The 26,244-nt window shown below is 43.9% G+C and overlaps 1 protein-coding gene across 1 annotated transcript in view; it reads right to left on the bottom strand.

The window, feature by feature from the left end:
* Nucleotides 1-26,244, bottom strand: part of LOC126163098 (putative inorganic phosphate cotransporter) — a 168,394-nt gene that overhangs the window by 5,398 nt on the left and 136,752 nt on the right. Inside the window, exon 8 of the mRNA XM_049920018.1 lies at nt 10,564-10,808. Within this exon, the coding sequence (XP_049775975.1) occupies nt 10,564-10,808 (245 nt within the window). The remainder of the gene's footprint in view (nt 1-10,563; nt 10,809-26,244) is intronic.

The raw sequence follows: 26,244 nt of genomic DNA, 5'->3' as shown, positions 1-26,244 counted from the left end.
AGTACATGAACTTAAGGAATTCTGCTACCTGTGCAGTAAAATAACCAATAACGGACGGAACAAGGAGGACATCAAAAGCAGACTAGCAATGGCAAAAAAGGGCATTCCTGGCCAAGAGAAGTCTACTAATATCAAATATCGGCCTTAATTTGAGCAAGAAATTTCTGAAAATGTACATCTGTAGTACAGCATTGTATGGTAGTGAAACATGGACTGTGGGAAAACCGGAACAGAAGAGAATCGAAGAATTTGAGATGTGGTGCTACAGGCGAATGTTGAAAATTGGGTCGACTTATCAGGTAAGTAATGAGGAAGTTCTGCGCAGAATCGGAGAGGAAAGGAATATGAGGAAAACACTGATGAGGATAAGGGACAGGACGATAGGACATCTTTTAAGACATGAGGGAATGACTTCTATGGTACTAGAGGGAGCTGTAGAGAGCAAAAACTGTACAGGAAGGCAGACATTGGAATACATCCAGCAAATAATTGAAGACGTAGATTGCAAGTGCTACTCTGAGATGAAGAGGTTAACACAGGAGAGGAATTTATAGGGGGCCGCATCAAACCAATTAGAAGACTGATAACCAAAAATAAAAAAAACCACTGGCATTAATTTGTGTAAAGAGTCTTTTCATAAATAGTCTTTATAACTTTATAAAGACTATGATTTCCTTAGCATTACATTTACTGCAGTAGCAGTTCTCATAGTATTTAATGTATGATAATTACCGGGTGGTTATAATTAAAGTGCAGATACTCACAGAGGTCCAGTGTGGGCGGTAATGCGGAACCGATGTTGGCCACCAGGTGCGAATATGGAGCTTTGAATACAAGAAAGACTTAAAGACTCTTTCCGTATGGAATGGATAAGGAGCGGGTCGTAGGCAGGATAGGTCAAACAAGAAAGAAAGGCAAAATATTTGTTTCATTATTCTACATCTACATCTACATCCATACTCCGCAAGCCACCTGACGGTGTGTGGCGGAGGGTACCTTCAGTACCTCTATCGGTTTTCCCTTCTATTCCAGTCTCGTATTGTTCGTGGAAAGAAGGATTGTCGGTATGCCTCTGTGTGGGCTCTAATCTCTCTGATTTTATCCTCATGGTCTCTTCGCGAGATATACGTAGGAGGGAGCAATATACTGCTTGACTCTTCGGTGAAGGTATGTTCTCGAAACTTCAATAAAAGCCCGTACCGAGCTACTGAGCGTCTCTCCTGTAGAGTCTTCCACTGGAGTTTATCTATCATCTCCGTAACGCTTTCGCGATTACTAAATGATCCTGTAACGAAGCGCGCTGCTCTCCGTTGGATCTTCTCTATCTCTTCTATCAACCCTATCTGGTACGGATCCCACACTGCTGAGCAGTATTCAAGCAGTGGGCGAACAAGCGTACTGTAACCTACTTCCTTTGTTTTCGGATTGCATTTCCTTAGGATTCTTCCAATGAATCTCAGTCTGGCATCTGCTTTACCGACGATCAACATTATATGATCATTCCATTTTAAATCACTCCTAATGCGTACTCCCAGATAATTTATGGTATTAACTGCTTCCAGTTGCTGACCTGCTATTTTGTAGCTAAATGATAAAGGATCTATCTTTCTGTATATTCGCAGAACATTACACTTGTCTACATTGAGATTCAATTGCCATTCCCTGCACCATGCGTCAATTCGCTGCAGATCCTCCTGCATTTCAGTACAATTTTCCATTGTTACAACCTCTCGGTACACCACAGCATCATCTGCAAAAAGCCTCAGTGAACTTCCGATGTCATCCACCAGGTCATTTATGTATATTGTGAATAGCAACGGTCCTATGACACTCCCCTGCGGCACACCTGAAATCACTCTTACTTCGGAAGACTTCTCTCCATTGAGAATAACATGCTGCGTCCTGTTATCTAGGAACTCCTCAATCCAATCACACAATTGGTCTGATAGTCCATATGCTCTTACTTTGTTCATTAAACGACTGTGGGGAACTGTATCGAACGCCTTGCGGAAGTCAAGAAACACGGCATCTACCTGTGAACCCGTGTCTATGGCCCTCTGAGTCTCGTGGACGAATAGCGCGAGCTGGGTTTCACATGACCGTCTTTTTCGAAACCCATGCTGATTCCTACAGAGTAGATTTCTAGTCTCCAGAAAAGTCATTATACTCGAACACAATACGTGTTCCAAAATTCTGCAACTGATCGACGTTAGAGATATAGGTCTATAGTTCTGCACATCTGTTCGACGTCCCTTCTTGAAAACGGGGATGACCTGTGCCCTTTTCCAATCCTTTGGAACGCTACGCTCTTCTAGAGACCTACGGTACACCGCTGCAAGAAGGGGGGCAAGTTCCTTCGCGTACTCTGTGTAAAATTGAACTGGTATCCCATCAGGTCCAGAGGCCTTTCCTCTTTTGAGCGATTTTAATTGTTTCTCTATCCCCCTGTCGTCTGTTTCGATATCTACCATTTTGTCATCTGTGCGACAATCTAGAGAAGGAACTACAGTGCAATCTTCCTCTGTGAAACAACTTTGGAAAAAGACATTTAGTATTTCGGCCTTTATTCTGTCATCCTCTGTTCCAGTACCATTTTGGTCACAGAGTGTCTGGACATTTTGTTTTGATCCACCTACCGCTTTGACATAAGACCAAAATTTCTTAGGATTTTCTGCCAAGTCAGTACATAGAACTTTACTTTCGAATTCATTGAACGCCTCTCGCATAGCCCTCCTCATACTACATTTCGCTTCGCGTAATTTTTGTTTGTCTGCAAGGCTTTGGCTATGTTTATGTTTGCTGTGAAGTTCCCTTTGCTTCCGCAGCAGTTTTCTAACTCGGTTGTTGTACCACTGTGGCTCTTTTCCATCTCTTACGATCTTGCTTGGCACATACTCATCTAACGCATAATGTACGACGGTTTTGAACTTTGTCCACTGATCCTCAACACTATCTGTACTTGAGACAAAACTTTTGTGTTGAGCCAACAGGTACTCTGAAATCTGCTTTTTGTCACTTTTTCTAAACAGAGAAATCTTCCTACCCTTTTTAATATTCCTATTTACGGCTGAAATCATCGATGCCGTAACCGCTTTATGATCGCTAATTCCCTGTTCTGCGTTAACTTTTTCAAATAGTTCGGGTCTGTTTGTCACCAGAAGGTCTAATATGTTATCCCCACGAGTCGGTTCTCTGTTTAACTGCTCAAGGTAGTTTTCAGATAAAGCACTTAAAAAAATCTCACAGGATTCTTTGTCCCTGCCACCCGTTATGAACGTTTGAGTCTCCCAGTCTATATCTGGCAAATTAAAATCTCCACCCAGAACTATAACATGGTGGGGAAATCTACTCGAAATATTTTCCAAATTATCCTTCAGGTGCTCAGCCACAACAGCTGTTGAGCCAGGGGGCCTATAGAGACATCCAATTACCATGTCTGAGCCTGCTTTAACCGTGACCTTCACCCAAATCAGTTCACATTTCGGATCTCCGTCAATTTCCTTCGATACTATTGCACTTCTTATCGCTATAAACACGCCTCCCCCTTCACTGTTCAGCCTGTCTCTACGGTATACATTCCAATCTGAGTTTAGGATTTCATTACTGTTTACGTCTGGTTTCAGCCAACTTTCTGTCCCTAGTACTATATGGGCATTGTGACCGTTTATTAATGAGAGCAGTTCTGGGACCTTTCTGTAGACGCTCCTGAAGTTTACTATTAGCACATTAATATTGTTATTCCCTGTTGCATTTTGCCTACTCCTACCTTGCCGCGTCTCAGGAGGCGTCTTGTCGGGCCTAGGGAGGGGATTCTCTAACCTAAAAAACCCCCATGTGCACTCCACACGTACTCCGCTACCCTTGTAGCCGCTTCCAGCGTGTAGTGCAGGCCTGACCTATTCAGGGGGACCCTACATTTCTCCACCCGATAGCGGAGGTCGAGAAATTTGCACCCCAGATCTCCACAGAATCGTCTGAGCCTCTGGTTTAAGCCTTCCACTCGGCTCCAAACCAGAGGACCGCGATCGGTTCTGGGAACGATACTACAAATTGTTAGCTCTGATTCCACCCCGCGGGCGAGGCTTTCCGCCTTCACCAATTCCGCCAACCGCCTGTACGAACTGAGGATGACCTCTGAACCCAGACGGCAGGAGTCATTGGTGCCGACATGAGCAACAATTTGCAGTCGGGTGCACCCAGTGCTCTCTATCGCCGCCGGTAGGGCCTCCTCCACATCTCGGATGAGGGCCAGAGTGAACACTGGCCTTCTTCCCCGACCTTCCCGCTATTTAACCGCCGCTTACACAGTTTATTGAGTATGAGCACCGGAGACGTCAAAGACATGCTGCATTCGTGAAATATCTTGACCAACAGTTGCTCACAGCAATTGCGACAGAATCTGAACAACGCTTTCTGTACATTGTTCTTCAGTTCAGGTAGAGACGTGTCCCTGGTAAGTGCGTTCCTTTAGATATCCCCAGAGACAAATGTCACATGCATTCACACCATATGACCTAGTATGCCATGCATCTGTCAAACCTCTGGAGATACCGTTCATGGAAGACTCCATTAAGCAGATCTTTCTCTGGGCGAGCGACATGATGTGTTACCCCAGGTAGCATGGAAATAGTGGTTTCTACAGAGTTGCTTTCTTCGAAAACACGTATCACATGCTGCACAAGAAGGTCCCGATAACGAAAAAACTTCACGACACACTTGACTGGCCCTTTGGTAATATTCTCTCCAAAGTACAACAGACCGAGTATACAGGGTGAAAATTATTTAAACCGACAAACTTTGGGAGGTTGTAGAGGACATCAAAACAAATATTTTTCCCTAATGTAATTTTTTCCTATGCGGAGTATTTAAACCGGTAGAGGAAGATTTCTCTGGCGACAAATTAATTAAACCAACAAAAAGTCCAGAGGAGCCATATCTGGGGATCGAGCAGGCCATGGTACAGGACCACCTCTGCCAATCCACGTTTCTGGGAACCGTAGGTCCAGGAATCGACGCACACGACGACTGAAATGGCCGGCGCCCCGTCATGTAGGAACCACATGCATTGTCTTGTAGAGAGCGGGACGTTTTCCAGCAATTCCGGCAATGGTCTGGCGAGAAAATTGTAATAGTGGCTGCCATTTAATGGCCTAGGTAGCAGATACGGCCCAATTAAACAGTCCTAACAACACCGACCCACACATTAACGAAGAACCGCACTTGATGAGCGTTAGTAACTGTGGCATGTGGGTTATCCTCACTCCAAACATGCGAATTATGCATGTTCAAGACTCCATCACGCCCGAACGTTGCTTCATCAGTAAACAACACAGAGGATGGAAATGTAGGATGCATTTCATAGTGTCCCAGGTACCACTGCGAAAACTGTGCTCTGGGTGGATAATCAACTGGTTCCAGATTGTCGACACGCTGTAAATGAAAGGAACGTAACACTTGCTCTCGAAGGACTGTTCTTTGCACGAGTGCTGATAGAAGGATTCCGCTCCAAGTGCTGCAATACAGCTTCCTCAAATTGCAGCGTTCTAACTGTGCGACGGCGTCCCTGTCAAGGTAATCTGCTAAATGACCCGGTCTCACACAGACGTTGGTACACAGCAGCAAAGGTCTCATGATGCGGGATACGGCGATTAGGATATTGTTGTTGATAAACCCGCTGTGCAGCTCGTCCGTTGTGGTGCGCTACGTAGTACGCACCAAGCATGTCAGTGTACTCACACCAGGTGTATCGCTCCATTAGCAAACAGAGACAATGCACTACTACACTGGTGGACAGCAGTTGTCTACAACTGAAGAGCGTAATACGCCCTCTGACAACTGAAGATCGTAATACAGCCGGGACCGATGACCGTAGCAGTCTGGTCCCTTTAATCCCACAAACCAACCGTAATACAGCCTCTAACAAGTGAAGAGCGTAATACGGCCTCCACCGGTTTAAATAATCCTCATAGGAAATAATGACATTAGGGAAAAATATTTGTTTTGATGTCCCCTACAACCTCCCAGAGTTTGTCGGTTTAAATACTTTTCACCCTGTAAAGGTGCTCGTCAATCCACGTCACACACAGTCACATGCGGCCAGTGCAGTGGCTCTTCCTGCACAACACGTGGTTTAACAGTACCCCAGATTCGGCAATTCTGTGTATTCAATGCACCCTGTTATGTAGAAGTTGCCTCGGACCCCCATAGAATATTTCCCAGCCATATCACGTCAACTTCGATCCGTGCCAGAAACAGAGGAACAAATTCAGAACGTTGCTGCGGATCATGGGGTTTCAGTTGCTGTACCATCTGTATCTTGTACGGGTAACAGTGTAAAATATACCGCAAAACTTTCCGTGCTGTGACCATAGTATGGACAATTCTCGCATACTGCACGAGCGCTAGCACTATCCTAGGGTCCTGTTGCATGGTCAGTTACAGCAACAGCAACCTCGCCAGTAACTTCCACGGGGATTGGACGTCTTCCCCTTCTAGGTGGCCCAGCGGTTCTAGGCGCTACAGTCTGGAACCGCGCGACCGCTACGGTCGCAGGTTCGAATCCTGCCCCGAGCAGGGATGTGTGTGATGCCCTTAGGTTTAAGTATTTCTAAGTTCTAGGGGACTGATGACCTCAGAAGTTAAGTCCCATAGTGCTCAGAGCCATTTGAACCTTCTGGGTGCCACATCCAGCTCACAAGTGTTTTCGAATTTCAGTATCATCCTCTTTCAAACATTTAATGACAATGGGCTTCTCCACAGACCTTTCAGTCGGCGATACTCTTTCAATGTAGCACTGTAATTGCTGCTGTTCGTATAAAACTGTTCCGCTAACACTGCACGGCGTCTCTTCTCGGTGGCCATACTACTCACCCACGTTATGGCTTGTCAAATGAAAGCGTGAATCTCATGCAGTGTACAGTGCCAGATTTTCACCTGGTAGTCACAAATGGAACTAATTTTTTTCCAGCTTAAATCGGTTCCGCATTAACGCAATAGCATATCTACCAATTTTCGCTTCAATACGATAATTACAGCCCTCACTGGACCTACGTGAATAACTGCACTTCAGTTATAACCACCCTGTGTTTAACAGCTATTTTAGATAACATATCGAACTTTTGTGTAAATTTAAAACTCAAGTCTTACCAGAATGCGGTGCATCCCAAAGCCTCATTATTTTCCATTGTCTACGTTCGCATATATGTGTACACTACACGAGACCTGGGGCGATGCATGGTGGAGGGGATTTCATATAATCATTAATTCTCCGTCCCTTTCTCAAAAATATCCTATTACTCTTTGTCTCTTTATAAGAATTTGGCGTTCAGGTGGCATCCGTTGATCCAGCATTTACGACTATCAACTGCATCTGATTTTCTTGGTAGCTTTCCTTTTAATCCATAAACAAACTGTCTTTTTTTATTTACAAGCTGCTGAGGTCATTGGTCCCTAGGCTTACATACTACTTAATGTAACTTAAACTAACTTGTTGTTGTTGTTGTTGTGGTCTTCAGTCCTGAGACTGATTTGATGCAGCTCTCCATGCTACTCTATCCTGCGCAAGCTGCTTCATCTCCCAGTACTTACTGCAACCTACATCCTTCTGAATCTGCGTAGTGTATTCATCTCTTGGTCTCCCTCTACGATTTTTACCCTCCACGCTGCCCTCCAATGCTAAATTTGTGATCCCTTGATGCCTCAAAACATGTCCTACCAACCGGTCCCTTCTTTTTTTCAAGTTGTACCACAAACTCCTCTTCTCCCCAATTCTATTTAATACCTCCTCATTAGTTATGTGATCTACCCATCTAATCTTCAGCATACTTCTGTAGCACCACATTTCGAAAGCTTCTATTCTCTTCTTGTCCAAACTAGTTATCGTCCATGTTTCACTTCCATACATGGCTACACTCCACACAAATACTTTCAGAAACGACTTCCTAACACTTAAATCTATGCTCAATGTTAACAAATTTCTCTTCTTCAGAAATGATTTCCTTGCCATTGCCATTCTACATTTTATATCCTCTCTCCTTCGACCATCATTAGTTATTTTACTCCACAAATAGCAAAACTCCTTTACTACTTTAAGTGTCTCATTTCCTAATCTAATTCCCTCAGCATCACCCGATTTAATTTGACTACATTCCATTATCCTCGTTTTGCTTTTGTTGATGTTCATCTTATATCCTCCTTTCAAGACACTGTCCATTCCGTTCAACTGCTCTTCCAGGTCCTTTGCTGTCTCTGACAGAATTACAATGTCATCGGTGAACCTCAAAGTTTTTATTTCTTCACCATGAATTTTAATACCTACTCCGAATTTTTCTTTTGTTTCCTTTACTGCTTGCTCAATATACAGATTGAATAACATCGGGGAGAGGCTACAACCCTGTCTCACTCCCTTCCCAACCACTGCTTTCCTTTCGTGCCCCTCGACTCTTATAACTGCCATCTGCTTTCTGTACAAATTGTAAATAGCCTTTGCTCCCTGTATTTACCCCTGCCACCTTCAGAATTTGAAAGAGAGTATTCCAGTCAACATTGTCAAAAGCTTTCTCTAAGTCTACAAATGCTAGAAACGTAGGTTTGCCTTTTCTTACTCTTTCTTCTAAGATAAGTCGTAAGATTAGTATTGCCTCATGTGTTCCAACATTTCTACGGAATCCAAACTGATCTTCCCCGACGTCCGCTTCTACCAGTTTTTCCATTCGTCTGTAAAGAATTCGCGTTTAGTATTTTGCAGCTGTGACTTATTAAACTGATAGTTCGGTATTTTTCACATCTGTCAACACCTGCTTTCTTTGGGATTGGAATTATTATATTCTTCTTGAAGTCTGAGGGTATTTCGCCTGTCTCATAGATCTTGCTCATCAGAAGGTAGAGTTTTGTCATGACTGGCTCTCCCAAGGCTGTCAGTAGTTCTAATGGAATGTTGTCTACTCCCGGGGCCTTGTTTCGATTCAGGTCTTTCAGTGCTCTGTCAAACGCTTCACGCAGTATCTTATCTCTCATTTCGTCTTCATCTACATCCTCTTCCATTTCCATAATATTGTCCTCAAATACATCGCCCTTGCATAGACCCTCTATATACTGCTTCCACCTTTCTGCCTTCCCTTCTTTGCTTAGAACTGGGTTTCCATCTGAGCTTTTGATATTAATATAAGTGGTTCTCTTCTCTCCAAAGGTCTCTTTAATTTTCCTGTAGGCAGTATCTATCTTACCCCTAGTGAGATAAGCCTCTACATCCTTACCTTTGTCCTCTAGCCGTCCCTGCTTAGCCATTTTGCACTTCCTGTCGATCTCATTTTTGAGATGCTTTTTTGCTTGCTTCGTTTACTGCGTTTTTATATTTTATCCTTTCATCAATTAAATTCAATATTTCTTCTGTTACCCAAGGATTTCTATTAGCCCTCATCTTTTTACCTACTTGATCCTCTGGTGCCTTCACTACTTCATCCCTCAGAGCTACCCATTCTTCTTCTACTGTATTTCTTTCCCCCATTCCTGTCAATTGTTCCCTTATGCTCTCCCTGAAACTCTCTATAACCTCTGTTTTAGTCAGTTTATCCAGGTCCCATCTTCTTAAATTAGCACCTTTTTGTAGTTCCTTCATTTTTAATCTACAGTTCATAACCAACAGATTGTGGTCAGAGTCCACATCTGCCCCTGGAAATGTCTTACAATTTAAGACCCGGTTCCTAAATCTCTGTCTTACCATTATATAATCTATCTGATACCTTTTAGTATCTCCAGGATTCTTCCTAACTTACCTCCTCCGAGGGAGGACTTGAACCTCCGAGGCAAGAGGCAAGGGGGGCTGCCGCGCGAACTGTGACAAAGCGCCTAATACAGCGCGGCTACCCAGGGCGGTGCCAAACTGTCTTTTCACGGAGTTTCACGAAAATATTCTTGAAACCAAAGTTGTTCTTGAAAACAAAAACATCTTCTACACTTGATTCGCATTCGGGGGACAATGGTTCAAACCGACCTCTAGCCATCCTGATTTGAGTTTTGCGTGATTTCCCTAAATCACTTCAGGCAAATGCCGGGATGGTTCCTTTGAAAGAGCACGGCCGATTTCCTTCGCCATCCTTCCCTAATCCGACCCTGTGCTCCGTCTTTAACGACCTCACTGTTGAAGGGACTTTAAACACTAATCTCCTCCTCCTCGATCAGTAACCAAGAACCAGTTCCACCAGAGTCCTATATGCAATCCCCTTTACAGGTGAACCACTGTTTCTAACATTCTCCCAATATACCGAAGTCGACCATTCGCCTTCCCTACCAGAGTTCTCATATGCTCGTTCCATTTCATATTGCTTTTGCAGAGTTACGCCCAGATATTTAACCGATTTGACTGTGTCAAGCAGGATGCTAGTAATACTGTAACAGAACATTACAGGTTTGTTCTTCCTACGAATCCACATTATCTTACATTTTTCCACAGCAAGAACTGTTGTGTAATACCACAACTTATCCAATACTTCTATTCCTAATATCACTACTACTACTACTACTACTACTACTGCTACTACGAATACACATTCCAGCAGTACTCACATTCTCCTTGACCACGGCCCCCACGTACAGTGGCGCAGCAATAGACATGAGTGTGGCGATGCCAGTGGTGATGCCCATCATGACGCCAGAGAAGTTCCGCGCCAGGTCGATGTGGTTGAGCTGGAAGCCCATGATGGTGACGCCATTGCAGCCCACAGCGACGGTTAGCAGCGCCACCGAGGCCGCCGGGTTCTCCACCTTGATGACGCTGAGCGCCAGCAGTGCCGCCGCCGGACACCAGTGACCTGCAACGCCACACCGTGTAACGCCGGAAATGCATATCCTCCTATTTCCATCTCTTGTACTATAAATTTTTCCTTATTTTGTTATCTGAAGATATGACATTTCTGTGTCTTTATATATTGTAATTGTTACACACACACACACACACACACACACATATATATATATATATATATATATATATATATCGATGTATAATTGTTTTGTTTTGTAAATATTATTTGTATTTTGACGCTGAGTCTGGCCTAGGGAAAACTATGCTACCGAACGATTACATCGATAGGTCGTGTGGAGAACCAAAGTGTTTAGGGTCTTTGGTAGTGTTAACTCTGTCCGCAGCTCGTGGTCGTGCGGTAGCGTTCTCGCTTCCCACGCCCGGGTTCCCGGGTTCGATTCCCGGCGGGGTAAGGGGTTCGATTCCCGGCGGGGTAAGGGATTTTCTCTGCCTCGTGATGACTGGGTGTTGTGTGATGTTCTTAGGTTAGTTAGGTTTAAGTAGTTCTAAGTTCTAGGGGACTGATGAACATAGATGTTAAGTCCCATAGTGCTCAGAGCCATTTGAACCATTTAGTGTTAACTCTGCCGCGTGGAGCGCGGGCAGGGAGAGAGTGGCTGGAGCAGGGCGGTGGAGCAGGTGTGTTGAGTGACGCTCCCGCGAGTTGCCGCGCTTTCGGGATTTGGCAGCATGTAATTGCGCTCGACTTGCTATGATAGTTTCTGACACGGTGTCGTGGACGGGAAGCTTTAGCTGGCGCACATCAAGAGCCCGTTTCGCCTGGTGACCGTGTCGAGAAGAAGGCGCGCCAACATCCAGCTTCTGCAACAGCGACGGCCGACAGTGAGTGACTGTCGCCACCTCCCCGATCGACAACTGCGAACCTTCAATCAACCAACAAGGAAGACTGGAAGCACGTAAAGTTTTAGAACTGTATGGCAGACCTCAGCTTTTCAAACTGTTGCATCACAAAAATACAGAAACTTAGCATGAACCTTTGTTGCTCATTGTCCCAATTGCATTACCAAGTAGGGTCCCTTCCTCTTCTGGAATGAACCCGAGTGACGTTGAAATTCAAACGCCAGCATTAAAGTAATATCACTTCATTTCGCTGCTTTAATTTCAAAGTTCTGTTAAAGTATTCATAGCTGGCTACAGTATTTAGATTACAAAAACAGAAATTACGAGTTCGAGTTTTGTTACCATATTTTAGCTTACCTGTGACTGCAGCTCAGCTTGGTACGTGTAAATTTTACTATTGTTAATTGTTGAGAATCATTTAATTCAAGTTCAAAGTTAAATCTCTTATTTCTAAATTGCGTAGATTCAAGTAGCTTTTCAAATGATTGTTGAAGTAGCCCAAGATTAACCTTAATTTATTGAATTTTGTAGTGCTTCAGAAACAAAGTTCACTATTAATTTCAGTCACTAAATTAACTTTTAATTTTCCAGTTTTATTGATTCTTTTGCTAAATTAAGTCAGAGTTAGCGACATTTATTACTTCTGACGTACATTCAGTTTTCACACAGCATGTGTCAACCTTCAGCTGCCACGCTTTTAGTGCTAATTATATGTGCATTAATCTTTCATTTTCAGTTATTATAGTAGTTGTCCATAGGACTGGCGACCGTAGTTTTGCCCAAATCTCAAATATCTAATTAACGCCAACTAATTGTTAACGAAACGACCGCACATTTACTTTCTTTATTAATTTTACCCTTTTCTCAAAATTAATTTTCACCAATTTCATTTGCATTTTTCTTTTCATTTAGCTGTAACCCTTTCCTCCCTCTTTACCGACAAATTAACTTCGGTGACGATTGCTTTTCTCAGATTTCCATTAGATGCACGCGGTTTAATTTTTCACTGTCGTTAAGGTCGACAAGTGAGGGGGAGGTTACAACCTTACACTGCCCACGTGCTCTGTGCATGTTCACCCTATAACGTGACTGCCGTTGAGGTAAGCGTTTGTATGTTGTTGGCTGCTAGAACAGATAGCGCGTCTTACAATTGTGGTTGTTGCTCAGGTAAGGGGAGTTACGTGATAGGCAGTGACTGAGATACATTATGTGATTAAGAGTATCCGGACACCCCCAAAAACATACGTTCTTCATATTAGGTGCATTGTGCTGCCACCTATTGCCAGGTACTCCATATCAGCGACCTCAGTAGGCATTAGACATCGTCAGAGAACAGAGTGGGGCGCTCCACGGAACCAACGGACTTAGAACGTGGTCTGGTGATTGGGTGTCACTTGTGTCACACGTCTGTACGCGAGATTTCCTCTCCTAAAATCCCTAGGTCCACTGTTTCCGATGTGATATTGAAGTGGAAACGTGAAAAGAGGCGAACAGCACAAAAGCGTACAGGCCGACCTCGTCTGTTGACTGACAGAGACCGTCGACAGTTGAGGAGGGTCGTAATGTGTAATAGGCAGACATCTATCCAGCCGTCATACAGGAATTCCAAACTGCATTAGAATCCACTGCAAGTACTATGACAGGCCGTAGGTGAGAAAACTTGGATTCCATGGCCGAACGGCTGCTCATAAGCCACACTCCTCGCTTGCTGTAACGAACTTAAACATTAGATGTGGAAAAACGTTGTGTGGAGTGACGAATCACGGTAGACAATGTGGCGATCCGATGGTGTGGGTATGGCGTATGCCCGGTGAACGTCATCTGCCAGTGTGTGTAGTGCCAACAGTAAAATTTGGAGGCGGTGGTGTTATGGTGTGCCGGCCGAAGTGGCCGTGCGGTTCTAGGCGCTGCAGTCTGGAACCGCGTGACCGCTACGGTCGCAGGTTCGAATCCTGCCTCGGGCATTGATGTGTGTGATGTCCTTAGGTTAGTTAGGTTTAACTAGTTCTAAGTTCTAGGGGACTAATGACCTCAGAAGTTGAGTCCCATAGTGCTCAGAGCCATTTGAACCATTTTTTTGTTATGGTGTGGTCGTTTTTCCCATGGAGGACGCTCGCACCTCTTGTTGTTTTGTGCGGCACTGTCACAGCACAGGTCTACATTGATGTTTAAGGCAACTTCTCGCTTCCTTCTGTTGAAGAGCAATTCGGGGATGGCGATTGAATCTTTCTACACGATCGAGCACCTGCACGGCCTGTGGCGGAGTGGTTACACGACAATAACATCCCTGTAATTGACTGGCCTGCACAGAGTCCTGACCTGAACACCTTTGGGTTGTTTTGGAACGCCGGCTTCGTGCCAGGCCTCACCGACCGACATCGTTACCTCTCCTCAGTGCAGCACTCCGTGAAGGATGGGCTGCCATTCCCCAGGAAATCTATCACCTAAATGAACGTATGTCTGCGAGAGTGGAAGCTGTCATCAAGGCTAAGGGTGGGCCAACGCTATATTAAATTCCAACATTACCGATGGAGGGCGCCATGAACTTTTAAGTCATTTTCAGCGAGGCATCCGGATACTTTTGATCACATAGTGTAGGAGAGCACGCCAGATGAGTGTACTGTTATTCGATTCGATGTCAGTGAATGTGTTATTCATATTGTTAATCGGACTTCAGTATTTGTTGAGACACAATGACTGCACCAGTCTGAGCACTTTGACTGATGCTCCAAACACCGCTGTATTGAAACATATTTTGGAGGAAGCAATAAACGGTAGTTTCAGCCCGAAAATTTGCACATGCCTGTGTCATTTGGCGGCTGTGCCTGCTTGAAAGTAAATTACCTACATTATATTATGGACAGTGGAAATAGCAGACGATATCGTTGGATATTATGCCAGAATACGTGCTAACCCCTAACACATACATAGATTTTGCTCTCAAACCACACCTCAGCATTTTACGTCCAGTCACATTTTTTCCTACTTCTTCTTAAGCCACACTCCTTTCTTGGAAACAGACCGATCAGAGAACTTCCTAGGCAACACATACGTATTTGGATCCTCAGATCCGAACTCAATATTTTATCGTACAATCGCATTTTTCAATTTCTTCTTAAACAACGCCACTTTCGTGGAAATAGGTCAATCTGTGTCTAATCCTGTGTACAGATATTTAAACCTCTCAATCTCAGCCCAGTATTTTTCTATCGAATGACATTTGTCAACTCCTTTTACTGAAGTGGTACACCTATCACGTGTGTTTGAACTTTTGAACAGAGTATTTGATGACTTAGAAGCGCTCTGATTGATCTGATTCCAAGAAACAGGCGTGGCTTAAGTAGGACCTGAAAAATTTTCTTGCGGGAGAGAGATGTGTATGTGTGTGTGTGTGTGTGTGTGTGTGTGTGTGTGTTTGTGTGTGTGTGTATGATGATGATGATGATGAGGTCGTGTGTAGGTTTTGCGAATTCTGACAAAGCTGTGTGAGTTCTGCAATTGCCGACTAGATGGCAGTTCTGGGGTACATATAGACTGGCTGTTTCGTTTTAATCGATGGTAAATAATGGGCTGTGAATGGCAGATCCAAATATATGTGTGTTAGTTTGGATTCTCTCTGATTGGGCTGTATCCAAGAAAGGGGCAGGGTTAAACAAGTACGCGAAAAAAAAGTGACTGGGCAGTAAAATAGTGAGCGGTGCTTGGAAGAGCAAAATATGTGAGTGTGTTTTGGCTTATGAGCTCTCTGATGAAATTACTTCCAAGAACGTGTTCGCCTCAGTGGCGGTGAGGGAACGAGATTGAGAAGGAAGCAGAGAGAGTCCTCTCAGGTGCTGGTCCTCTCTGGCGTTAGTCGCATGAATTTCGTCCCGCAAGCCCATTGCATTCTTACTGACATGGGTGAAGCTCAAATGGGCAATGCTCTACTGTGAGAAGATTTTGAAAGCTTACAAAAAGATATAAGTAGAAACAAGGTTCCTGCAGTATACGATTTTTTCCCAGAATTATTAAGATCCGTGGGAGAACACGCCTTGATAGAACTGCCCCACCTCGGGAAGAGGATATTTCAGACAGGTGAAGTACCCCAGACCTCTATAAAAATGTAATAATTCCTGTTACAAAAAAATTCCTGTTACAAAAAAGATAGCTGCTGCCAGAAGTGTCTCTGAAACACACATTTAATAACTTACAATCACAAAATACTAACACTAAATTTCTACAGAAGAATGAAACGATTGGTAGAAGTCTACTTTCAGGAGAACAGTTTGGGTTTAGGAGAAATGCGGATACATGCGAGGCCAAGCTGATCCTACGACCTATCTTAGACGACAGGTTGATGAAATACAACTCTAATTTACTGTCATTCTTTGAAATTATCTTAGAAGACACGTCGATGAAAGACAACCCTAAATTACTGTCATTCGTTGAAACTGAAATTGAATTTCTGAAAGTAGAAGGGATAAAATACAGAGAGTAAGCGATTATCTAGAATTGGACTGCAGTTGTAAGACACAAAGGTAACTAAAGGAGAGTAAGCTGAAAAGGACTCTAAGAGGAAATTAAAAAGAATTAGAAGCTTTACGGTTTGCCTATAACATAAACGGCAAAGGATTTGTACGTTCGACTGAACACAATGAATGGTTTGAAAGGTGCTTATAAGAAGTCGATAAAAAACTAAAACTTAACGCCGACCGAACAGGCCTTGGAAGGCCTAACGGCACCGACCGGCCGCCGTTTCATCCTCAGCCCACAGGCGTCACTGGATGCGGATATGGAGAGGCATGTGGTCAGCACACCGTTCTTCCAGCCGTTTGTCAGTTTACGAGACCGGAGCCGCTACTTCTCAGTCAAGATTCTCCTCAGTTTGCCTCACAAGGACTGAGTGCACCCCTTTGCCTACAGCGCTCGGCAGGCCGGATGGTCACCCATCCAAGTGCTAGCACAGCCCGACAGTGCTTAACTTAGGTGATCTGACGGGAACCGGTGTTACCACTGCGGCAAGGCCATTAGCATAAAATGAGTATAAACAAAAACAAAACGGGGATAATGGAATTAAGTCAGGTGATGCTGAGAGAATTGGATTAAGTACCGAACGGCAATAAGTAAAAAGAATGTAATATCCAGACCGATAATACCATCTACAAACAAAGCGTTATTTGGAAGTGAAACGTGCACCATAAATGTTACATTCAAGAAGAGGATAGAAGCCTTTAAAAATTTGGTTCCACGGGAGATTGCTGAAGATCTGATAGGTATTCCGGAAAACCAATCGAGAAGGTCGGTTAATGACATAAATGCTGAGGCACCAAGGAATAGGTATTTTACTAACAGAGAAGATAACTGGAGGGAGGGGGAAGACTAGATCAATGCTTCAATGCAGTAAGCAGGTTAAAAAAATGGCTCTGAGCACTATGGGACTTAACATCTGAGGTCATCAGTCCCCTAGAACTTAGAACCAGTTAAACCTAACGAACTTAAGGACATCACACACATCCGTGCCCGAGGCAGAATTCGAACCTGCGACCGTAGCGGTCGCGCGGTTCCAGACGGAAGCGCCTAGAAACGCTTGGCCACAACGGCCGGCGTAAGCAGGTTCAAATGAATGTATGTTCTACATACACATGATGTAGGTTCCAGGCGCTGTGCTAGGATGAAGCTGCTTGAGACTGACGTGGAGAGCTGTATAAGACCAGTTATCGTACTGAAGACAACTGCGACAGCAGCAACAGTCTTAATTAGAATATATTCAAGAATTATTGCAACCGACGTGACAAGTTACATCGTGTTGTTGTTGTTGTTGTCTTCAGTCCTGAGACTGGTTTGATGCAGCTCTCCATGCTACCCTATCCTGTGCAAGCTTCTTCATCTCCCAGTACCTACTGCAACCTACATCCTTCTGAATCTGCTTGATGTATTCATCTCTTGGTCTCCCTCTACGATTTTTACCCTCAACGCTGCCCTCCAATACTAAATTGGTGATCCCTTCATGCCTCAGAACGTGTCCTACAAACCGATCCCTTCTTCTAGTCAAGTTGTGCCACAAACTCCTCTTCTCCCCAATTCTATTCAATACCTCCTCATTAGTTAAGTGATCTATCCACCTAATCTTCAGCATTCTTCTGTAGCACCATATTTCGAAAGCTTCTATTCTTTTCTTGTCCAAACTATTTATCGTCCACGTTTCACTTCCATACATGGCTACACTCCATACAAAAACTTTAAGAAATGACTTCCTGACACTTAAATCTATACTTGATGTTAACAAATTTCTCTTCTTCAGAAACGCTTTCCTTGCCATTGCCAGTCTGCATTTTATATCTTCTCTACTTCGACCATCATCAGTTATTTTGCTCCCCAAATAGCAAAACTCCTTTACTACTTTAAGTGTTTCATTTCCTAATCTCATTACCTCAGCATCACCTGACTTAATTCGACTACATTTCATTAGCCTAGTTTTGCTTTTGTTGATTTTCATCTTATATCCTCCTTTCAAGGCACTGTCCATCCCGTTCAGCTGCTCTTCCAGGTCCTTTGCTGTCTCTGACAGAATTGCAATGTTATCGGCGAACCTTAAAGTTTTTATTTCTTCTCCATGGATTTTAATACCTACTCCGAATTTTTCTTTTGTTTCCTTTACTGCTTGCTCAATATACAGATTGAATAACACAGGGGAGAGGCTACAACCCTGTCTCACTCCCTTCCCAACCTCTGCTTTCCTTTCATGTCCCTCGACTCTTATAACTGCCATCTGGTTGCTGTACAAATTGTAAATAGCGTTTCGCTCCCTGTATTTTACCCCTGCCACCTTCAGAATTTGAAAGAGAGTATTCCAGTCAACATTGTTAAACGCTTTCTCTAAGTTACATCGTAACGCATTTTAAAAATGGGTGACCATGAAATTTAAAAAAAACAGTTATTTTGAGGGACACATGATATTTGCGGGTTGTTAACACTGATAACAATCATATTAGTCAACAGCAAATTACAATTACACACATTTTTCGTGATATTAAGTCGTGAGTGAATGAATTTGCTTGATTGACCTAACGTTTCGTCCCTGTACGCGGAGTACATCTTCAGGGGGATTCCGCAGTTCGCAGTCACGCAGTAAACCGAAGCAGCGACGACGTCACCTCCTTTTAAGATGGTTACAAAATGGTGCATTTGCAGAGAAAATACATCAACCTTCGCATTAATAGCCTGCTAAATTGTAATATTTACAACATTTCTTGTCGTGAAACTATACATTTTATGAGTTAGTTACTTTGCTACACTATGAAATCGTATCAAATACGTACATCAAGTGAATTCGCAATTGCGAATAAGAACAACCATAAGCTGTAGAATGGAATGACGACAATGGAAATCTGTGCCAGCCCGCGACTCGAACTCGGATATCCCACTTATCACGAGCGGTCGTCTTGTCATTTGGCTATCCTTACACGACTCACGGACAGACATAAACTTCCATATGTCGTCAACCACGCGTCTACGACTCTTACTCGTACATCCATTACGTATATTCCCGTACAGGTTAGATATGCATGCATGCCCAAAGGAATTTTCTGTCGTAATCAGAATAATCGAGGCACTGCAATATCGTAATGTACTGTAGGTTCCAGAAGCAAATTATGGAGGGAAGACAGAAAAAGTCACCCTGTGTACTGGAACGGCAGCAGAACTGATCTTCATAACTGCAGTCCTCTGTAACTAACCATAATTTTTTATACATTATTTGTCTCTGAAATGTTCAACCGAGCGGGGTGGCGCGGTGGTTAGACAATGGACTCGCATTCGGGAGGACGACGGTTCAATCCCGCGTCCGGCCATCCTGATTTAGGTTTTCCGTGATTTCCCTAAATCACACCAGGCAAATGCCGGGATGGTTCCTCTGAAAGGGCACGGCCAACTTCCTTCCCCATCCTTCCCTAATTCGATGAGACCGATGACCACGCTGTCTGGTCTCCTTCCCCAAACAACCAACCAACCAACCAATCTGAAATGTTCACAACAAGGAATTTTGTTGGTCCCTGTTCTTTTTAGCACCTATGCTTTTCACTAGGACTTTCTGGAGCATACCACGTACATTCTTCATGCAGATGATTTTTTTTGTAACTTTTTTAAGTCCTTTAAAAGAATGAAAGTTCATGCGACAGATGCCTTGAGGAAGACATACATTACACGAATCGTATACTTCGCGTTTCATGGCAAAAGGTACAGTTGGGTATTTAGGTGTCGCATTTAATCGCGCCTTGACTTACAAGCAACATTGGCAGAATATAAGGCTGAGAGTGGAAACCATAAATAACATCATAAGCAACACAATCGGCAGTACATGGGGTTCTTAGCCGCCATCTTTAAGAACAACGGCACTGCCACTCTGCTACATGGGTGTCTGATTTTAATCTCTCGTCAAGTGTCTTGGTTGCCCATTATTTCTAAATAGTCACCCAGCCACAGTAATCTGTGCCCTTTTTAACACTTTATGTACTGTTACTTTACCCTTCATTTTGTCTAGTTATTCTAGTTCCCTGTTTTTGTTATTCCACTTGATTTTGTGGTTGGCATTTTGCGGATCTCACATTGTCAGGATTGTACACTATTGGCCATTAAAATTGCTACACCAACAAGAAATGCAGATGATAAACGGGTATTCATTGGACAAGTATATTATACTAGAACTGACATGTGGTTACATTTTCACGCAATTTGGGTGCATAGATCCTGAGAAATCAGTACTCAGAACAACCACCTCTGGTCGTAATAACGGCCTTGATACGCCTAGACATTGAGTCAAACAGAGCTTGGATGGCGTGTACAGGTACAGCTGCCCATGCAGCTTCAACACGATACCACAGTTCATCAAGAGTAGTGACTGGCGTATTGTGACGAGCCAGTTGCTCGGCCACCATTGACCAGACGTTTTCAATTGGTCAGAGATCTGGAGACTGTGCTGGGCAGAGCAGCAGTCGAACATTTTCTGTATCCAGAAAGGACCGTACAGGACCTGCAACATGCGGTCGTGCATTATCCAGGCTGAAATGTAGGGTTTCGCAGGGATCGAATGAAGGGTAGAGCCACGGGTCGTAACAAATCTGAAACTGAACGTCCACTGTTCAAAGTGCCGTCAATGCGAACAAGAGGTGACCGAGACGTGTAACCAGTGGCACTCCATACAATCACGCCGGGTGATACGCCAGTAGGGCGATAACGAATACCAGCTTCCAACGTGCGTTCACCGCGATGTCGCCAAACACGGATGCGACCATCATGATGCTGTAAACAGAACCTGATTCATCCGAAAAAACGATGTTTTACCATTCGTGCACCCAGGTTCGTCGCTGAGTACTCAATCGCAGGCGCTCCTGTCTGTGATGCAGCGTCAAGGGTAACCGCAGCCATGGTCTCCGAACTGATAGTCCATGCTACTGCAAACGTCGTCGAACTGTTCGTGCAGATGGTTGTTGTCTTGCAAACGTCCCCACCTGTTGACTCAGGGATCGAGACGTGGCTGCACGATCCGTTACAGCCATGAGGATAAGATGCCTGTCATCTCGACTGCTAGTGATAAGAGGCCGTTGAGATCCAGCACGGCGTTCCGTATTACCCTCCTGAACCCACGGATTCCATATTCTGCTAACAGTCATTGGATCTCGACCAACGCGAGCAGCAATGTCGCGATACGATGAACCGTAATCGCGATAGGCTACAATCCGACCTTTATGAAAGTCGGAAACGCGATGGTACACATTTCCCCTCCTTACACGAGGCATCGCATCAACGTTTGATCAGGCAACGCCGGTCAACTGCTGTTTGTGTATGAGAAATCGGATGGAAACTTTCCTCATGTCAGCACGTTGTAGGTGTCGCCACTGGCGCCAACCTTGTGTGAATGCTCTGAAAAGCTAATCATTTGCATATCATAGCATCTTCTTCCTGTCGTTAAATTTCGCGTCTGTAGCACATCATCTTCGTGGTGTAGCAATTTTAATGGCCAGTCGTGTATTTTGAATTCTTGTGTGTTGATACACTTCGGTTTTCAAATTTATTATCGATTTTTCATAGTTTTTCACCACCTTCGTCTCTATTTCTTGCAAGGGAGCTGATGACGTCGCAGTTTAGCGCTCTAAACCACTAATCATCATCAACTTCAACCGATTACCTGCCTGATGTAGGTCAGTTCACGCCACAGAGATTGACAAGGCACTAAATGAGGCTTGCAGGCTTATTACTGGATACCTGCGGCTTACACCACTTACCGAGATATGACAGTCGGCAGGTGCTGCGCTGAAAGACACCCGTCATGAAGTTGCTGCCAGTGTGGAAAAAACAAACATGGTCACTAAGCATAACCACCAATTCCTGATTACGTAGTAAGCGTCCGGAGATTGATATGTAGGAAAATCTTTATGAAAACCAGTGAAGTCTTGCAAACGACCCAATCCAAAGCGAGAATGGTAATGTGGAAACAAAAGCTGTAACGATCCTCACTGACGTTAGCGATCTGGAATCTCCCACACGAACGCCAAGAGAAACAGACTTCATGACGTGCTCTCAATCACCTACGCACTGGAGTCAGAAGATCCAGATGTAATTGCAGAAAATGGGTATTTTCAGTCTCCTCCACAGTTGTGACTACAGAGAAGCACGAGCCAAGGACTGCCTGCTCTGCTCCCCGCTTTGTTCTGTGTCTTGCGCCGAGACTACAGACTTGTCGAAATGCTCTTGAGGTTCCTTTGCCCATTGTATAACCTTTCTTGAACTTGTTCACGGACATGTTTACTTTATGTCACTTAGTCTACACATTCTGTAATTTATTTCCATTTGTCCTTGTACTGATGTTTGTGCCACAAATAAAAACAGTTTTAACATAATTCTAAAAATAACACAAGTTATGTTTCTTTAAATATTCCGTGCCATTATTCCGTGGTCACATGAGTTTCTTATTGAAACCTATTAGCAGAGGACATCATCTAAGGGGGTTTATACACTACTGGTCATTAAAATTGCGAGCACCTCGAAGATGACGTGCTACAGACGCGAAATTTAACCGACAAGAAGAAGATGCTGTGATATGCAAATGATTAGCTTTTCAGAGCATTCACACAAGGTTGGCGCTGGTGCCGACACATACAACGTGCTGACATGAGGAAAGCTACCAACCGATTTCTCATACACAAACAGCAGTTGACCGGCGTTGCCTCGTGAAACGTTGTTGTGATGCCTCGTGTAAGGAGGGGAAATGCGTACCATCACGTTTCCGACTTTGATGAAGGTCGGATTGTAGCCTATCGCGATTGCGGTTTATCGTATCGCGACATTGCTGCTCGCGTTGATCGAGATCCAATGACTGTCCGCAGAATATGGAATCGGTGAGTTCAGGAGGGTAATACGGAACGCCGTGCTGGATCCCAACGGTCTCGTATCACTAGCAGTCGAGATGACAGGTATCGTATCCGCATGGCTGTAACACATCGTGCAACCACGTCTCGATCCCTGAGTCAACAGGTGGGGACGTTTGCAAGACAACAACCATCTGCACGAACAGTTCGACGAAGTTTGCAGCAGCATGGACTATCAGCTCGGAGACCATGGCTGCGGTTACCCTTGACGCTGCTTCACAGACAGGAGCGCCTGTGATGGTGTACTCAACGACGAACCTGGATGCACGAATGGCAAAACATCATTTTTTCGGATGAATCCAGGTTCTGTTTACAGCATCATGATGGTCGCATCCGTGTTTGGCGATATCGCGGTGAACGCACATTGGAAGCGTGTACTCGTCATCGCCCTACTGGCGTATCACCCGGCGTGATGGTATGGGGTGCCATTGGTTACACGTCTCGGTCACTCTTGTTCGCATTGACGGCACTTTGAACAGTGGACGTTATATTTCAGATGTGTTACGACCCGTGGCACTACCCTTCATTCGATCCCTGCGAAACCCTACATTTCAGCAGGATAATGCACGACCGCATGTTGCAGGTCCTGTACGGGCCTTTCTGGATACAGAAAATGTTCGACTGCTGCTCTGGCCAGCACAGTCTCTAGATCTCTGACCAATTGAAAACGTCTGGTCAATGGTGGCCGAGCAACTTGCTCGACACAACACACCAGTCACTACTCTTGATGAACTGTGGTTGGTTTGGTTTGTGGGGCGCTCAACTGCGTGGTTATCAGCGCTGAACTGTGGTATCGTGTTGAAGCTGCATGGGCAGCTGTACCTGTACACGCCATCCAAGCTCTGTTTGACTCAATGCTCGGGCGTATCAAGGCCGTTATTACGGCCAGAGGAGGTTGTTCTGAGTTCTGATTTCTCGGGATCTATGCACCCAAATTGCGTGTAAATGTAATCACATGTCAGTTCTAGTATAATATATTTGTCCAATGAATACCCGTTTATCATCTGCATTTCTTGTTGGTGTAGCAATTTTAATGGCCAGTAGTGTAGCTTTCCTCAAGATCTGATGCACACCCTGGCTTGCTACTGATTGAAGTAAAATTCCGTTTCCGCTTGCTCCTGTGAAGAGTCGTGGCGTCACATGTATTGAGTACTCAAGCAGAAGTGGCCGTTACCGGTTGTTGAAGTCCTCTATTGCTATCATCCCATGGTGGGAGGCTGGTACACAACTTCTAAATCCAGATATCGTTCAGTTTTATATCCTTCTCCTTCCGGATAGAGTTACTGGGTTGTTTAGCAGTCTTTATGGCCCCTCCGTACAGCCTTTCAGTGTATCGGCTTGTGGCCGCCAGTACCTGAGTCCCAGCAAATCGAATCCGGTGGTCTACTAGCTGCAGAGCGTGTTCTGCAACAGCTAATCTGCCTGGTTCTCCCATTCTACAGTTGCCCTTTTATTCGTCTAGTCGTTTTTTCGACCGTTCTTTTAGTATTAACTACCTACCCGTCTACACAACTACACGGAATCCTCCAAATTCCTGATTTTTTGCAATCATTCTTGGCCGTCATTAAGTGTTCATGTACCTTCCGCTTGGGTGTGTATATTACAGCGACATTCTGTTTCGTCAAGATTTTCCCTATGTGGCCAGAAATTCCTTTAATGAACGCCAGGAAAACTCTGGATTCCATAGACGCCTGCACATCGCAATGATCTTATCGTAGCTGTCTTAACTTCTTTTTATTGCAGCTGATGAATATCCGTTCTTGAGCAAAGCATCTATGGGATATTTCCGCGACAAGCAGCTCCAGTTCGCAGATGCTCCTTACTCTGTGCTCTAAAGATTATATAACTCCTCGAATTTGTCGTGAGTGTTGATTTGAATCCTGGTGTAGGTATCGGACAGTATGCGTGGGTTTTCGGTATATATAATTACATAAAACAAGCTAAAACATAATCAAAAACCCAGAATATAATGATCATCGTGAAAACACAACCTACAGCGTACACATACGATGTTTTAAGTGCCATGAATACAGTCAAGGTACAACTGACATCATATTGGTTCGAAAACCACAATGATGTACTAGGTATGATCCTATTTTCTGTAGTACAACTTGCCTTCGTCCGATCGCCAGAGGTAGTAGCTACAATCAGAGACAAATAGAATGTTATAATAGAATGGTGGCTGACCCTCAGGGCTTTAGATTTGTTGTCTGGATCTTACCCACTTACGTAAAGAGCTAGATGACGTACAAACAACTGGCAGGATTCGGTGTTTTTAGACTGAAATTCAGCTCAGAAACGCTGACCACACAAAATCCGTTACAATCGGGTATCAAGACTCGCTGTCGGACAAGGCAGAATGGATAGATAACATTACTTCGAAATTTTTAACATCACCAAAAGATTATTCAAGTTAGTAGTTAGAATGTACGGGACTGCTGACAAATTATAGGACTTTCAGAAAATATCATCCACACAGGCAGGGAAGTGGTCTTTCTCCATCATTGTTCAATGACGTAAATAAAAGAAAGATTCAGGAGACGGATTAAAATTCAGAGTGAAAGGATATCAATGACATTCGTTTATGACAAGACTACCTTCAATGAAAGTGAGGAAGAATTACTTTACCTGTTAGACAGAATGAACAGCCTACTGAGCGCAGGACATGGACTGAAAGTTTATGAAAGAAAGACGAAAGTAGTGATGAAGAGTGTAAATGAGATTAACGATAAACTCTACATAAAAATTAGAGACCATTTAGCAGACCAAGGAAAGAGCAAAATATCCCATGACTGACTAAGCAAGGAAAATATGAAAAGCAAATTAGCATAGGTAAAAAGAGCATTCCTCTATAAAAGTAGTTTATCAGTATCAAAGATAGGCCTTAATTAGAGAAATTTCTGAGGTTTATTTTTATTTTTATTTTTTTATTTTATTTTTATTTTTAACACATCATTTGTGTGGAAGTGAAACATGGACTATGGGAGAAAAATGAAAATCTATGCGTTTCATGTAAAATGTTACAGAAGGATGCTCAAAATTAAAAATAGGCTTATTAGATAAGAGATGAGTGCGTCCTCTGTAGAATATGAGGAAAACACTGACTGGAGCAAGGCTCAAATGGCTCTGAGCACTATGCGACTTAACTTCTGAGGTCATCAGTCGCCTAGAACTTAGAAC

Source organism: Schistocerca cancellata, chromosome 1 (genome assembly GCF_023864275.1).
Source record: "Schistocerca cancellata isolate TAMUIC-IGC-003103 chromosome 1, iqSchCanc2.1, whole genome shotgun sequence".
NCBI classification, from domain to species: Eukaryota; Metazoa; Arthropoda; class Insecta; order Orthoptera; family Acrididae; genus Schistocerca; species Schistocerca cancellata.
Note: the sequence above shows the minus strand (reverse complement) of the source record. Positions and strands in the feature narration are given on the sequence as shown.